The 17,623-nt window shown below is 42.7% G+C and overlaps 1 protein-coding gene across 3 annotated transcripts in view; it reads left to right on the top strand.

The window, feature by feature from the left end:
- LOC134212149 (laminin subunit alpha lam-3) overlaps positions 1 to 17,623 on the top strand; it is a 536,022-nt gene that overhangs the window by 481,921 nt on the left and 36,478 nt on the right. For all 3 annotated transcript variants that reach the window (XM_062689752.1, XM_062689751.1, XM_062689753.1), the window contains exon 11: positions 12,951 to 13,241. In XM_062689752.1, the coding sequence (XP_062545736.1) occupies positions 12,951 to 13,241 (291 nt within the window). The remainder of the gene's footprint in view (positions 1 to 12,950; positions 13,242 to 17,623) is intronic.

Raw genomic sequence — 17,623 nt, 5'->3', positions numbered from 1 at the left:
GAAAGAGGTGCCCGAAGTTAACATTCTCACCGAAGAGAAAATGCCCGTACTCCAAATCACAGTGAAAAATGTCGAGCTGCGTACACTGTTCGACACAGGCAGCCGGTACAATTTGATTTGTGATAGTGCGTACCAACGGATCGGTCAACCCACACTCACCAACACTCCGATGGTGTTCAAAGGTTTTGGTGCAATGAAAACACGAGCGCGTGGCAAAATTGTTATTGATGTGTTCGTGGATTCGAAGGAGTATTCGGAGATGCCATTCTTCGTAGTGCCTGTAGGCAGCATGTCCTATGACGCGATACTGGGCATGGATGCATTGCAACAGATGGATGTGGAGATCAACAGAGCAGGAGTGAAAATAAAGAAGAAGGAAACAGAAAACCAGTGCGCTGATGAAAGTGAAATGATGATGATTTTGAAAGAAGAAAACAGTGTTGTTGATATTGATGTGTCTCCACGATTTGGCGATACTATCAAAGGGATGATCGCAAATTACGTGCCGAAAAGTGACGTGAAAAGCAGAGTAGAAACCAAAATAATTCTAAGCGACGATATCCCAGTGCACACCACTCCGCGGCGGTTTGCACCAAAAGAAAAAGAAATCTTGGAGAAAACGATTGACGAGTGGCTCAAGGCGGGTATTATAAGAGAGAGCAACAGTGAATATGCTAGTCCCGTTACACTAGCACCAAAGAAGAACGGATCTATGAGAGTGTGTGTGGATTATCGACAGTTGAATCAGAAAGTCTTGAAAGATTGTTTTCCGATGAGAAACATTGAAGACCAGGTGGATAAACTTAAGAAAGCGAAAGTGTTTACCACACTCGATTTGAAGAACTCGTTTTTTCATGTGCCTGTGGAGAAATCGAGTCAGAAATACACTAGTTTCGTGACTCATGCGGGGCAGTACGAGTTTGTGAAAACCCCTTTTGGATTATGTAACAGTCCGGCGAGCTTCAGTCGGTTTGTGGCCGATGTTTTCCGTGACATGATTAAAAGTGATCGCTTGATGGTTTACGTGGATGATGCGATAATTCCATCCGAAACCGAAGAAGAAAACATTGCGGTACTAGAAGAAGTTTTGAAAGTGGCTGCCGAGAATGGAATTCAGTTTAATTGGGAGAAATCTCAGTTTTTGAAAAATGAAGTGGACTACCTAGGATATGTGATCAGCGACGGTAGTTATCGTATATCCCCAACGAAGATTCGCGCAGTGCAACATTACCGTGAACCTTCCAATGTGAAAGAGTTGCAGCGTTTCCTTGGACTCACGAGTTACTTTCGTAAGTTCATTCCGGAGTATGCAATGCTTGCGAGGCCGCTCACATCCTTGCTGAAGAAAGATGCCCGATACGAGTTCGGTGAAAGCCAGCGTCATAGTTTCCACTCGCTTAAGCAGTGTCTAGTGTCGAATCCTGTATTGAAGATTTATGATCCGAATGCTGAAACGGAGGTGCATACTGATGCTTCCAAAGAAGGTTATGGTGCAGTGCTTCTTCAGAAATCAGATGACGGCAAGATGCATCCTGTGTATTATATGAGCCAGCAAACAACAAATGCGGAGAAGAATTACAGTGCGTTCCATTTGGAAGTGTTGGCAGTGGTGAGAGCTGTTGAGAGATTTCGTGTGTACTTGTTGGGAGTTCCGTTCAAAATAGTGACCGACTGTGCGGCATTTAAACATACGCTGAAAACAAAGCAGTTAGGAGCGCGCGTGGCGAGGTGGGCCATGCTTTTGGAGGAATTTACGTACACCGTGGAACATCGAGCTGGAACTAGGATGAAGCATGTGGATGCGCTGAGTCGAGCGCCAGTGATGCTGACGTCGAGCGACCCTATTGTGGAAATGATTAAAAGTGCACAAAAACGTGATGAGAAACTAATGGCGATAACAGAGTTGTTGAAGAATCAAACTTTTGATGACTATTTCGTAAATAATGACCTGATGATGAAGTTGGTTGATGGGCGAGAAGTGATTGTAGTTCCATCCGAACTGCAAAGCGAGGTGATCAGAAGAGCTCATGAAATTGGTCATTTCTGGCGTGCGAAAGCTTGAAGAAGTTGTTAAACGTGACTATCACATACCTAATCTCAATGATAAAACGAAGAGACTGGTCGAATGTTGTGTGAAGTGCATTTGGCTAACCGGAAGCGAGGAAAGGTTGATAGGCTGCTAGCTCCGATCCCAAAAGGAGATGTGCCGTTCGATACGTACCACGTGGACCATCTGGGACCGATGGATATCACCGAGAAGCTGTATAAGTATCTGTTCGTTGTTTGCGATGCCTTCACGAAATACACCTGGATTTACCCAACTAAAACGACTAACGCCCACGAAGTGATACAAAGATTGAAGAATCAGAGCGAAATGTTTGGTAACCCACGAAGAATCATCAGTGACAAGGGAGCAGCTTTTACCTCTAATGACTTTAAGAACTATTGCGAAGGTCAAAGCATCGAACATGTGGAGATCACTACCGGAATACCGAGAGGGAACGGACAGGTCGAACGAGTGAATCAAGTGATTTTGGCGATGCTCACGAAGCTTAGTGTGAATGATACGACGAAATGGTACAAACACGTGGCGAATATACAGCGTTGGATAAATGCAAGTGTCCACCAAAGCACGAGTGTGTCACCCTTCGAAGCCATGTTTGGGGTACAAATGCGCCACGAAGGAGATGTTCGTCTGTGTGAATTGTTGGAGGAGATAAGGCTGGCCCAGTTTGATGAACAGCGGAGCGATATCAGAGCAAAAGCTAGGACAGCGATTGAAAAGGCTCAGGGTGAGCAACAACGATTTTATAACCTGCGTGCAAAGAAGGCACCTACCTATCAAATCGGTGATGTGGTTGCGATCAAACGAACGCAATTTGGTCCAGGTAAGAAGTATGCGGCCGAATACCTGGGACCGTATAAAATAATCAACGTGAAGCCAAACAACCGTTACGACGTGGAAAAAATCAGCGGAGAAGGGCCGAAGAAAACGTCAACGGCAGCAAGTCACCTGAAGCTGTATCGGATCTGGGGACCAGAACCTCCGCAGGATGACCGAGTTGTAGAGGTGAGAGGAATGCGCGACGCAGATACGCTTCAACCCGAGTAAGGCAGTGAGTCGTGGTCCACCGTGAGAAGCAGTGTGCTTTACGTTTGCTGCGTGATAATTTGATGATCAGTGGTTTAATACTAAATTTCTAAACACAAAATTGGCAATCCTTGAACATTAAATATAGAAAAAATCAATAAAGCGTTTCTATTTTTCTTACATATATTCATAATATATCAAACGATAAATTCACCGATTATGGGTTGATGATGACTCAAGCTTTGAAAATTCTTGACAAATATTTAAAAGAGGAATTTTTTATTTAAGCAACATGGAAAAAGGATTTTGAAGAATATATTGTACAGCTTGGTTTCGAAAATATTACTCCAACTCTAACAGATAATCCGGTTACTCTATAATCATACGAAACAAACACATTTTTTGAATGTCTGGAATTTTCTAGGAAGATTCTAAGAAAAGTTTGTTTCTTTTATTGTCACTTTTTGAAACGATTTATTAGCTTCAGTTCTGAAATGTTTCCCACAGGATATTTGTTGGGAATACCAGCACGTCTCAAGATACTTTGAGAAATTTCATTTAAAACGAATTAATATTGGAAGGGTTGTGCCAAAGCACAATACATAGTTTGGCAGATATATATGTTAGCACACTATCAAACATCTCGCTAGAAATCCACAACCGTTTCGGGACCCTTTATTTGAGAAACACCAATTTCTAGACAAACAATCGCCTCCACAACCGGGGTCCTCCCAACGTGGATCCCAGTTCCTATCTTCCTCTCGCAGCTAGGATGCACACGAAAGTGCCGGAGAAGTAAGTGGAGTATGCTACTGGTCGTGTGTGCCATTTTTAAGTTAGTTAAACGGCCTTAACGGACAAGGTAGGGGCAGGCAGACCCTTGCACGGTGTCAGTGGAACATACAAACACAGGAAATGGCCTGCAGGCACTTTATCATCTGACATTTTGAACTCCCCGACCGGCGCGGCGGCGTCACCGTCGTCATCTTCCAACATCATTGCGTGAGTGGAATCGCGTGCTCGGCCGGTTGCAACCAGCAACAACGGGCCTTCGCCGAGGAGTAAAAATGACTGACGTATTACACATTACCCGGTGATGGATGGTTTGGTTGTAGCAATGTCAGCGCGATTGATTCAGTTCAATCGACACTTCCATTGATCGGTTGGCGGGCGGAGAGCTGGTTTATCAGCTCTCCCGAGCTAATGAATGTTTTGGGTCGGATTGCAGTAATACGGCCGCACGCTGGCGCAAAACAGACTTCTCTCGTGAGGAAGTTATGATTGCATGTCTAAAGGCTTGTTTTACATTCTCTGCACAGATGCAATTCCGATGATTTATTAGTTTGATTGTGTTAAGGATGGACGGACAATTTACTTTCGCATAGTGTTATTCAATTTAACGGTAAACGAAATGTTAACGCTGGAATATTTGTTAGATGACGTTAGATGCTTATGTCAATTGGATAAAGATTATACACAGTTGCTTTGATATATTTTCTGAAATATAGTGAATACCTAGAAGCAAAGGAACTGTAAGTGGCAAAATCCAAGATTCGAAGAACGAGCTACAAAGTACACTGACCCCACATATATGGGTCACTTTGTAACAATAATTAGTCACTCCAATTTGCATGTTGGCTAAATGGAAATGACTCATAATAGTTTGTGACCCATGATTGTGGGGTCAGTGTATTGCCATAAATTTGAAATTGACGGCGTGAAAGCAAAATTAGTGTCAAATGAAATTAATGTCATGACATTCCTTGACATTTTCTAAATTTTGTTCTCATGCTTCTTACCTACTTTACTTACTTATGGGTCCTGTAGACCTCCGGTGGTGCAAAGGGCTGACTTGAAAGATCTCCATTATGAGCGATGTCCAGCTATCGCTTTAACCTGTTGCCAGGTTAGATTTCGGTCGACTTCTTTTATTTCTTTATTGAGGGTTCGCCGCCATGAGCATCAGGGTCTGCTTCTGCTGCCATGACCCGCTGGGTTTCAGTCTAATGCTTGTTTCCACCCCTACGTAGAGTGTGGCCGAACCAGCCCTACTCCCGATCCCGAATTTCTGTTGCTATCAGCCTCTGGTGACAACGACGATGTAGCTCGTTGTTTGAGATCCAGTTGTGAGGCCACCAAGCCCGAATTATATACCACAGGCATCTGTTGATGAACACATGCACAGCCTTTGAGTGGCTTTTTCGTAGTCAATGAATACCAAGTAAAGGGACTCTTGGAATTCATTGACTTGCTCCAGAATGATACGAAACGTGGCAATATGGTCCACACAGGATCTTCCGGCACGGAATCCAGCCTGCTGCCGCCGGAGAGTCGCATCGATCTTCTCCTGACTCCGGGCTAGGATAACTTTGCTTAGAACTTTGAGAACGGTACACAGCAACATTATGCCTCGCCAGTTATCGCATACAGTCAGGTCACCCTTTTTGGGCACCTTTACTAAGATACCTTGCATCAAGTCGACTGGGAAAGTGGCGGTGTCCCAGATATTACGAAATAAACGATGCAGTAGTTGAGCGGATGTCAAGGGGGCAGCTTTGAGCATCTCGGCTGATATGCGATCGACCCCGGGGGCTTTATTCGATTTCATGCTTTGGTTGGCTGTTTAAATCTCTAGCAGTGATGGAGCTTCGGTATTGACGCGTGTTATACGTCGGATCCTAGGCAGATCATGCCGAAGTAGTAGTGGCCTGGCTGGCACTTGAAAAAGTTGTTCGAAGTTCTCGAACCAGCATTTCAGCTCGTCAGGTGGGTCGGTCAATAGTTGATCATTCGCGTCTTTCGCAGGCATCGCTGCATTTGTCTTCGCCCCGCTTAAGTGTCGTGAGGTATCGTAGAGGAGGCGAATGTTCCCGGTTGCTGCGGCTCTCTCTCCTTCGTCGGCCAGAGAGTCTGCCCACGCTTGCCTGTCCCGTCGACATAAGCGAGCCGAGTATTGTTGACGGGCTAAGACTTTGGCTCTTCTGGGTTTTGATCGCTCCATCGCGGCTTTGGCTTCTCTTCGCTCCTCTATCTTCCTCCTCATCGGTGATCCATTGTTTTCTCTGGGTGCGCAGTTCGCCCAAATTATTCTCGCTAGTGGCGATGAAGGCATTCTTGATGGCAGTTAGAGATGTCGTAAAATCTCGATTAATCGATTAGTAACTAATCGATTACTCTCGATTCTTATCGATAATTAAATCGATTAATCGTTGGGTAGTAATCGATTAAAAATTAATCGATTATCACAACGATGAATCGATTAATCGAAGTAATCGCTTAATTTGCGACATCCTTATGATGTCGTAAAATCCCGATTAATCGATTAGTAACTAATCGATTACTGTTGATTCTTCTCGATTATTGAATCGATTAGTCGTTGGGTAATAATCGATTCAAAATTAATCGATTATCACAACGATTAATCGAAATAATCGATTAATTTGCGACATCTCTAATGGCAGTCGATTGGTCTTCCACGCTGCCACCTTCCGGAATATCTGCAGCACGCATCTCCAGTTCTTCAACGAAGGGCCGTTTCACCATGGCATCTTCCAGTCGGCGTGTGTTGAACCGTCTTCCAACTCTTTCGTCCTGCCGACGAATCCGCGCAATGCGCAGGCGTATTTCGCCGATTAGAAGGTGATGATCAGACGTGATATCGGCACTACGTTTATTCTGTACATCAAGAAGGCTCCGTTTCCATTTTCGGCTGATGCAGATGTGGTCGATTTGATTTTCTGTAAAGCTATCACGGGAGACCCATGTGACCGTGTGAACCGGTCGATGAGGGAAGAGCGATCCCCCGATAACCATGTCAACAACTCTCCGTTTTCGCTCATTTCTCCGAGACCATGGCGTCTCATACTGCGCTCATGATTCGAGTTGTCAGATCCGATCTTCGCATTGAAGTCGCCCAAACAGATATTGATATCACCCTTCGGAATTCTATCTACGACGGCATTGAGTTGACTATAGAAGCTATCTTTATCTTGCAAATCGGCAGCATCGGCTGGCGCATAACATTGGATTATAGTTGGGCTTCGGACCTGTGTTCTTAATCTGGCAACGATTATCCTTTCACTTATATAGGTTCGACTTCATAAGCACAGGTTGTGCCTGGGCGCTTCGTAGGAAGCCAAATCCGCGATACCGGGGAGCGTGTTCACCTCGTAGATCAGAGTATAGCAGAACTTGTACCGATGGCGTTCTGTGTTTTCCAAAGTTTAGCCTAAGAGTCATGTCTCACACTTTGTATTTAGAACAATGATCTGTATGACAAAGTTCTAGGATACTTTAAGCATTATATATTGATCGAATTTGAATTGTATATAACTTTTGAATAAAGTTATAAGCTGATTAGTAATAGCAATCCAATGACATTTTCGTGATATTTCCTATCATTGTAGTGCACTAAATCTTCGATCTTAACCACCGTTTCATTACCGAAATAGCAAGATTAGATACTTGGGCTAATTGCAAAATTCGGATTTTAAGAATTTGTGAGATTTATTTATTTATTTATTTAGTACTGATCCATCTGACTACAATGTCTTAATGAATAAAAATAAAACAAAAATTAAAATAAACATACATTTTTTGCAATACCACACGAACAATTACTCCTACAACAATGACGAACGACAAATCTTATTTTTGAAGCGAGTGGTTGTTTGATCGAAATCGTAGAGATCTTCAACTACCGTGAATGTCCGGATCATCGACGATAGCGGCTCATTGTAGCCGAATGCTGTTCGATGGAATCGGTCCTGTAGTAGCAATGATCGTTGCCGGAGAGGACGTTGAATTGCGTGGAAGTCCAGTAGCGCAAGCAACTGTGGAGAATCAAATTTGTTGTTCAGAACCATGACAACGAATGTCGCCTGCTGCACTCTTCTTCTTCTTTCTAGGGTGTCCATACCAAGCAGTTTACAGCGATCAGGGTATGCTGGAAGATTCATTGGATCGCGCCAAGGCAAACTGCGTAATGCCATCCGAATGAAACACCGCTGAACACGTTCAATACTTACGGACAACGATACATCATTTGGCGTCCACACAATAGAAACGGTCTCAAGGATAGGTCATACAAGCGCACAATACAGTGACTTGAAGCAATATGGATCGGTAAAATCTTTGGCAATTTTAGCAATAAAGCCAAGCTGACGATTTGCTTTGGAAATTATCGCAGTATAATGAGAGTTGAATGTCAGCTTTGGATCCTAACTCCAAGATCGGAAACCTTCTGAATTCTTTCAAGTATCGTGCTATCTATCCGGTAATCGAACAATATTGGCTCCTTTAATCGATGGAACGTCATCACGGAACATTTCGGACCACTGATAATAAGTCGGTTCCGATGACACCAGGCAACAAAGATATCCAGCAAACTTTGTAATCGGCGACAATCGTTAGTCGATCGAATCACCAAATAAATTTTCAGATCGTCAGCATAAATGATTTTGCAACCCAGTCCATGTTTTGCAGCGACATCGTTGAAGAATAACGTGAACAACAGTGATCCCAAGTTGCTTCCCTGAGGTACACGAGGAGAACTGCAGAAGGACGATGAAACATAGGAATCCATTTTCACTCGTAGTTTCCTTCCAGTTAGGTACGAGCTCAACCATGATGAAAACTTTGTGGAGCTACCAAGACGGAAAAGTTTGGTCAGCAGCATGCTGTGGTCGATTTTATCAAAGGCTTCTTTTAAGTCGGTGTAGATAACATCTACTTGAGCCTTGCTTTCCATGGCATTCACGCAGGTGTTAGTGAAAACTAGCAAGTTCGTAGTGACCGACCTTCCTGGTATAAAACCGTACTGATCTGCTGAAATGTAATTCTTCGATTTACTAAGAATCAACTCACTAACCATTATTTCGAATAGCTTGGACGCAGCTAGTTATCCCCCTGTAGTTCTGACTTCCCTTATGTCACCATTTTTGAAGACAGGAAACATATAGGATTGCTTTCAAATCTCCAGAAAGATGCCATCATCGAGTGAGCCGGAGAAAATAGAAGCGAGAGGCTCGGCAAAAACAGTGGAACAGAATGGACAGAAGTGGGAAGATGGAATCCCATCTGGAACCGGAGACAGAGGGCTTTTCAGCTTCTTGGCGGCTGCGATGACCATTTCGGGGGTGACCACGAATGTTGTTAGGCTAATCAAGTCCAAAGGAACGTCTAGCGAGGCGGATTCAGCTTCGGCATCGGTAGCAGAGCTTGGATTGAATACGGATTCAAAAAATCTAGCAGAGTTCACAACATTCGCTGGTTTTTTATCAAAACATTTCCATCAATGGTTGGACAACTTCTCAGTTCAGAATATCGTAATAATGTTTTAAGCCACCGTCAAGATGGATATGGTAACTTTGCGGTATTGAACAGGCCTGCAAAATAAACAAGCCTAACATACCTCTGTTCGTAAGTCGCATGACGGTTCATATCAGCCCTGATAGTCTGCGTTGATGGGACGCCCGCAAGAAGAATGTTATTATTGTGATGCGACGCCCGCAACAACAATCGTATTATATTATAGATCGGAATGATCACAATTTCGTGCTAATACAGCTAACATGAGGTACTTCCTCTGCATTGGTGGAACGCCCGTAAGAACAATGGTGTTTTTTTTGGGTTCGAAATAAACACATTTCTGCGTGGTGGGACGCCCATATTTTTGAGATGCGTCCTCTACGTTTGTGGGACGACCGCAGGAAGAATGCTGTTATTGTGGGTCGGAATGATCAACATTCAACAACGTATGATTGGATGCTCGGAATCAACAACGTATGATTGGATGCTCACATTCACGTCCAACACCCACGTGGGACACCCACGTCCAAGAGATTCTTGCTTTTGCGTTGGCCGGACACCCGCAAGGAGAATGGTTTTTTTACAGACCTTGCGTAGTGGAACATCCGCATGCAAGTTTTTTTCCTCTGCGATGGTCGAAATCCCACAAGAAGTATGGTGCTATTTTTATTGTCAAAGTCAAAAATGCTCGAAAAGTTTGATTTTATTAAGAATAGATATCCACCCATCGGTTGAGAAAGATATTTTGAGCTTCTAGTGGAGAATCTTCACTTGTCTAAGACGAGTTTGTACAATCCCATTTCATTCCACCACATTATTGTACCTTTGACAAATACGTATTTTGACCTCTACAGTAAGGCCGCCTTCAGTGTCTCGTACTTAACTCAACTCAAGCCAAGCGACTCGATTCAAGTCGAATAAAACTTGTTGCGTGAAAATGGATTACGGATTACTATACGAAAAGTTGTCTAATGTTTTTTCTTAGCTTTTGTGCACACACATACACTCACAAACTCACATACATACGCACGGACAGACAGACAGACAGACATGTGCTCAGTTCGTCGAGCTGACAATCGACTCAGCTATGGGTCTCAGAGGCTTCTATAGAAAGTTCGTTATCGTAGTGAAATAATAGCCTTTTGGTACAACTTCGTTGTACAAGAAAGATAAAAACTATCATTTATTGAAAATTTCAATCTAATCGCTAGAAATCGAGATTTTAAATTCTCAAGCATTACCATTTTGTATGAAAATCAGCGAATGCGTATGATAGCGCCTGATAATTTTTTTTTTGTAGTAAAATAATATTATGTAAAATTATATTATGTAGTAAAATTATATTATTTGTAGTAAAAATATAGTGTACAGCATTGTCGTACAAGAAACAATTTTGTCCAATTCTTCTATAAAATATGATTAGAGCTTATAAGCCAAACGTAAGCATAGCCTTGTTTCGACGATTCTGAACTCATGACGGCTTGCCCTAGCAAACCAACACCACCAGCAGAAAGATGAAGTCTTCCGCCACATGGTCGTCGTGGTAGTTTGCTTAAACGAGGAAATATGAGCTCAGAATCAGCAAAAGAAGGCTTTGTTTACCATTGGCTTATAAGCCGTAATCACGGTTTACGCGAGAATTACTGTATTGATTTAACGTGATTTAACTTAACATTCTATTAGTCATATGCAGTGCAACCACATAAAAAAACTTAGAATAATCCACCTAGCGGTGATTGTGCTTTTCTCGAATCTATGACAAAAGGTCGAAGGGACGAAAGGTCGAAAAGACAAAAGGTCGAAAAGACAAAAGGTCGAAACGACAAAACGTCGAAAGGGACAAAAGGTCGAAAGGACAAAAGGTCGAAAAGGACAAAAGGTCGAAAAGAACAAAAGGTCGAAAAGTACTAAAGGTTGAAAAGGACAAAAGGTTGAAAGGGACAAAAGGTCGATCAAGAACAAGTTGATAACAAGTTGGGAGTATTCCGAAAGAATTTATGAAATGCATTTAACTTCAAGTAGAAATAACACATTCATCATATCAATCAAAGTTGAAGAATGAGCAATTTTCAAAGAAGAAGTAATTACTATGAAAAATTATGAAGGACTCCACGTCGAATGCAACCTGTTGCAAGCAAATCAGATAGGGCTAAGTACAAAAAAGTATGTCTCACATTTTTTTTGTACACACACATACATACATACATACACACATACAGACATCACCTCAATTTGTCAAGCTGAGTCGATTGGCACATAACACTATGGGTTTCCGAGCTTTCTATCAAAAGATCGGTTCTGTAGTGTTTACATAGCCTTTACGTGTACTTAGTACAGTGGATGAAGAATGCAAATGAACTCATGATCATATGGAACCAATCACGCGAATAAGTTTAAATGGCCAATTTAAAGCGAGTTTTCGGAATATGAGTCATGTTCGGGATTTGAGTCAAAATGGTATTTTTGTTAACTATAGTTAGGACTTTTCAAGCTATAACTTCGAACATTTATTTTCATTTTGTTAAATGTGCTTTTGCACTCGAATTCCATCATGCGGTCCTCTATGCGCAAGTCATCTTCACATCAACATTGTTCAACAAATTGCTAACGGCAGCGCAATAAATAATTATTAATCAAATATTTGATTTATTCAAGACATTCCATAAATCAATCCGATACGCGTACACGAATATACGATAAATATCTTGAGTTTACGATCACTGTTACCAAAACGGCCCCCAAATCTCCCGTAAAACAGTCCCAGCGAGGAGCGCTTGGCAGCTCGACCAGGAAAAGAGATTTATGCAAAAATCTTGTACAGCTGGAAGACGCGCACGGCTTGGCACCCTTCCCGGGTACCACCAAATTGCTCCCAAGATTTATGAGTGACATGGACTTCTGGCCGGCATGAAGCCGATCTGCATCGATCTTTATCGAGTGGGACATATCTGTTCCGCTTATTTATGTACGGAGAAATTGAATTGCGGCCAAACAACCCAAACCAAACAAGCGAATGATCGAGGTTCGAAATGGAGTGGAACTAGCACAGCAAAAATAATTAAACTTTCAAAGCCGAAAATAAATATTGAATGTTTATGCAAATGGCCTACAGTCTGCATAAACCTGCAAGTCTTATTGACTTTGGAGTTCAATTATGAGCATCTATAAAAGTAAATTGAAAATTTTCAAATATTTTTTGCTGTGCAGCAAAAGGGACACCCCCTCCGTGTTTCCATTTATCCACGGCATCGAGCGTGTAATTACGAGCTCATAAATAACCTTTTGGTCCATTTTTCAATCCCACAACCCGCGCGAGGCGATTGATACGATCGCGATTATTAGCATTTTGTCATCTCTTGCTTGTTTACATATTTTCGGGCCCTTTCGGGAAGACCGCTTCCAGCTCTGATAGAGATCAACTTTCCTCTCGCGATTGCGACGTTTCTGTTCCTCTGTAATCAAAATATCAAATCTACCGAGCCGCTCGCTCGCTCTGCTAATGAACCGACTGATACAATTTCCCTTTCCATTCCGTTTTCGCTCGTTTCAGGATGCCACTGCCACGTGGAGGGGTCGGCAAACCGGTTGTGCAACCGGCACAGCGGTCAGTGTGTCTGCAAGCCCAATGTCACGGGTCGGCAGTGCAACAAGTGCGCGATCGGCTACTGGAATTTGCTGTCCGGCGTGGGTTGCATTCCGTGCACGTGCGACCCCAACGGGAGCGATCATCGCGAGTGCGATACGCAGAGCGGTCAGTGCTTCTGCAGAACCGGCGTCGAGGGCATCAACTGCGATCGCTGCCAGCAGGGTTACTACGGGTTTTCTAGTCAAGGATGTAAGAGTAAGTATCACAACCCCTTAAAAATGTTTTTTTCATCATATCTTTTTTATTTTCATTTCTACATTTTTTGCATGTTCTAGAAAGTTTTAGATGATATTAAAATACGCCGTTTGGTGGTTGTTGTGACTTAAAAACTTTAAAAATAAAAAAGTTATAACAGTTTTATTGGAATTTTAGGTCATATTTGATTTAATTGCTACTTGACAACGGGAAATTTGTAGCAGTCAATCTCTTACGCATAACAAAGTACAAGTAATGAACTTTAAGTTAATACCTGAACTGTTGAGCTGTAAAAAGATGTAAGAGATGTTTCATCAAAAACCATTTCCTACTATGAAAGGTAGAAATCAATCACCTATCACAAGGAGTTGGTGAACCAATGTACCATGCGTCTCCATATGCTTGTATGCTTATCAAGGAATGTAATTGTCGCTGAAAAATGCAAAAAACAAGAAACAAAAGAGAATAGCGATAAATTCTTGTCCTTATCTGCAGAGGATAAAGACAATGTTGCGTTGCATTTGATTTGCAACAAACATGGAGAGGTAATTGTTGTGAACTTTTCAAACTACGCTAACTTGTATATTTCAGAAGTAAAACACAAATCATGTTAACAGATGGTTAAGTTTATGTCTAAGCATTGATAACAGATGCTTAATTAACTAACAACATCGTCGAAAATCGATTAATTCTCTAAATGCGCGGCAGGCGATCATTGTCCTATTCTGTTGCAGTTTGGGACAAACGCTTATTGCGAGTTGAGTTTGTCCCAACATTTACAAGAGAGGACAATGTTGTTGTCATTGGCAATGTTGTTGTTTTACATTCTCTGAATTGCTCATACATCGAACATGCTCAAAACTTAGTGGCGTAAAAAGCAATAAATCTATGATTAACGGCAGCATACTACGACATCATACTCCAGGATAGAGCGCTAATAAAAGACTTGAAGCATAGTTTTTTTTCATCCTTCGGTAACCTTTCGCTCTGCCTCTGTACCATGTAGGGGAACGGTTCGGCACTTCATCCCATAGCTCCTATTTCCATCCCATCAACAACAAAGCAATGAAAAGGAATTTGGTTTGTTTCTTATTTTTGTGATTTTTTCACCAGTGAGCACTAGAGTGATTCAAATTTTGACTTTTTTGCTCCCCAATGCTTAAACGATTGCATTTGCCATTCTAATGATCCTTCCAAATTTTTAGCTAATTTGGATGCACGAACAGTATGAAGTTTGTATGAAAATCACTATGAAACAGTAACTTTTGTGGAGAACACCGTTGGTTGGTTGGTTGAGCTCATTGATTGTCATTAAAACATTAACAAATATCGTCAATTTCCTTAAACAATTAACAGTTAAACATTCATCACTATACAATGCAACATATTAATGACAATTACTAACATTGAACAAAATATTGGGATTTAAAAAATGAAAAACCTGGGTGCTTATTCACTACTTTGCTGATAGTCAGTAATATTCGTGTTCAACTGTCATTTTGTAATTAGGCCGTTATTTGTCCTACTGGTCTCCGAAAGATCAAGGGGGGGGGGGGGATGGGATAATAAAAATAAATATTTAAAAAAAACTCCTCGGATTTGTTAAAGAATGTTTTGAAAATCCTCAAAATTATACGAATTTAATTTTGTTGCCCCTTCAAAATATTATTTTTTGGCAAAAAAAATCCGAGGGGGTAGACAAAATAGATTTGAAATATTTGTATCGGCCTTATCTATTTTTAAAAAAATGTCATGAGTGTCTAGATGATGTTTGTAATTTGATTTCTCTATCTATTGAGTGTCATTATCATTATTGTTGGTGTTTGTCTGGTTTTGTGTTCTACGGTTATCTGTTCTATTTCTTGTTTTCAGTGTGTGTAAAATTCCTGCATACACTGTACTTAAACTGTCGCAATCGCTTCGTTTGTTTACCATTTTGTCAGTGTTGATAATATGACACATTTCCAGAACGGGAAGAGTGGAGAATCTTCGATGGTGATCCATTATCTCCGCTCTATTGAAATTGGGGCATGAAAAAAGGAAAATTTTATGCGCCAAGAAATATCGATCCCGCCACCAAACAAGGAAACAAAACGTTAGCGTCGTTTTGATATCACATTTTGACGTTTAGCTGCTTTTTAATAGGGTTTTGTCTCAGTTAACGAACCCCCAACTGAAAATCACTCAAATAAAGAAAACCCAATTAGCGAACGTTCACTGTAATACATATTGTTTCGTTGGCATCAATAAAGTTTTCTGCTCCCAAAAGCTATTGTAACAAATTTCAGCCAGATCCGTCAAGTCTAACTGGGTGTTCAACAATCATGAAGTTTATATAGGAAAAATCGACTAAATGTATGGGAATATGCATACCTTCTACTCTTTTACCTCTAGGTGGCGCTCTATACTCAGTATACTGAGGGTCGTGGCTTTGAGTCCCATCGAAGGGAGAGTGGTTACCTCCAATACATGTTTCAAATCAATATCTTCCACATAATGTACATATGAGTTTTCAGAACATTGTGAACTCACATTTATGTTTTCGCTCAGTTTTTGTTCGCCTGTTTGCCGAAAGCGTTTTTTTACAGAAGTTTTTTTATATGGCATTAACGCACGACCCAGCACACGTGCTTAGTAGTTGCCAAGCTACCACACGAGAGTGTACTGGAGTGTCGGCCTCGGCCAGTGAAGGTAATACCGATAATTCTCCCTTGGCCTCCGTCCCTCTATGACCCTCTCTGACGCACCATGTGAGTCTAACTTGGGTGCTCACCCTGCCACCTGATTCACACTCTAGCACACTAGTTTGAGACTTATTTCGGTGCTCACTCCAGCACACCCTGTCACTCCTCCTGACACACACTCTGACACACCTTACTGGTGGACTCAAGCAATTCGTGGCTGCTAGAGCCGCTCTTATGACTGAGATTAGATCAAGCAAAAAAGCCTGCTTCGAGGGCCTGTGTCAAAGTGCCAACGCGAATCCATGGGTTGACGCCTATAGGGTCGTAATGGCCAGAGATGCTGGAGAGGATCATCGCGGGGCTCTTCCCACGTCACGACCCAAGTCCCTGGCATCCCTTTGTGGAGCTGCCAGGGGCCAGGGTGGCCGACGAGGGAAGAGTAACTGTGGCGGAATTTGCGGGGATTGCACAGTCCCTTAGTGTAGGTAAGGCGCCAGGACCAGATGGTATTCCGAACCTGGCCATCAAAGCGGCCATTGCTGAGGCTCCCGAGATGTTCAGATCTGTCATGCAGAGATGCCTGGACGAGGGAGTCTTCCCTGAAGCATGGAAAAGGCAGAGCTTGGTCCTATTGCCAAAGGCGGGAAAACCACCGGTGGATCCGTCGGCATATAGACCAATATGCCTGCTTGATACGGTGGGGAAGGTGCTCGAGAAGATCATCCTCAACAGGTTGTTGATACGCACGGAGGGCGCGGATGGTCTATCGAGTAACCAGTTTGGCTTCCGAAAGGGTAAGTCGACCGTAGACGCTATCTTGTTGGTTACCAAATCCGCGGAGATATTTATCCAGCGTAAGAGGAGGGGAGTTCGCTATTGTGCAGTAGTGACTCTCGACTCAGTTGGGCAGCTATTGCAGATGCGCTCCTGCATCTTGGAATTCCCGAGTACCTGTACAAGATTTTCGGAAGCTACTTCCAGAATCGAGTACTGGTATACGACACGGAGGCGGGTCGGAAGTGCATTGACATAACCTCAGGGGTTCCGCAAGGTTCCATACTGGGTCCGGTGTTATGGAACGTCATGTACGACGGTGTCTTGAGGTTGAAGTTCCCGGTGGGCGTGGTAATCGTCGGCTTTGCTGACGATATTACGCTGGAGGTCTACGGCGAATCGATTGAAGAGGTGGAGTTGACTGCAGTTCACTCGATCGCAATTGTGGAGGAGTGGATTAGTTCCAGGAAGTTAGAACTGGCTCACCACAAGACTGAGGTGGTTGTTGTTAAGAACCGAAAGTCGGAGCAACAAGTGGTGATAAGGGCAGCCAACTGCGCGGTCACCTCTGAACGCTCCATCAAACTCTTGGGGGTAATGATCGACGATAAGCTCACCTTTGATAGCCACATCAATTACGCCTGCAAGCGTGCCTCCACAGCTATAATGGCATTGTCCCGGATGATGGCCAATAGCTCTGCGGTTTATGCCAGCAATCGCTCTGTCCATACTGAGGTGTTCGCTTCCGATCCGGCAGGTACGAGAAGGCGTGGAGCGCAGCGAGCGAGATGGGCAGACCAGGTGCAGAACGACTTGGCGAGCGTGGGGCGTATCCGAGGATGGAGAGATGCGGCCTCGAACCGTGTATTGTGGCGTCAAATTGTTGATTCAGTGTTATCTGTTTAGATGTAGACTAAATAAATG

Source organism: Armigeres subalbatus, chromosome 2, assembly GCF_024139115.2.
Source record: "Armigeres subalbatus isolate Guangzhou_Male chromosome 2, GZ_Asu_2, whole genome shotgun sequence".
Classification (NCBI taxonomy): domain Eukaryota; kingdom Metazoa; phylum Arthropoda; class Insecta; order Diptera; family Culicidae; genus Armigeres; species Armigeres subalbatus.
Note: the sequence above shows the minus strand (reverse complement) of the source record. Positions and strands in the feature narration are given on the sequence as shown.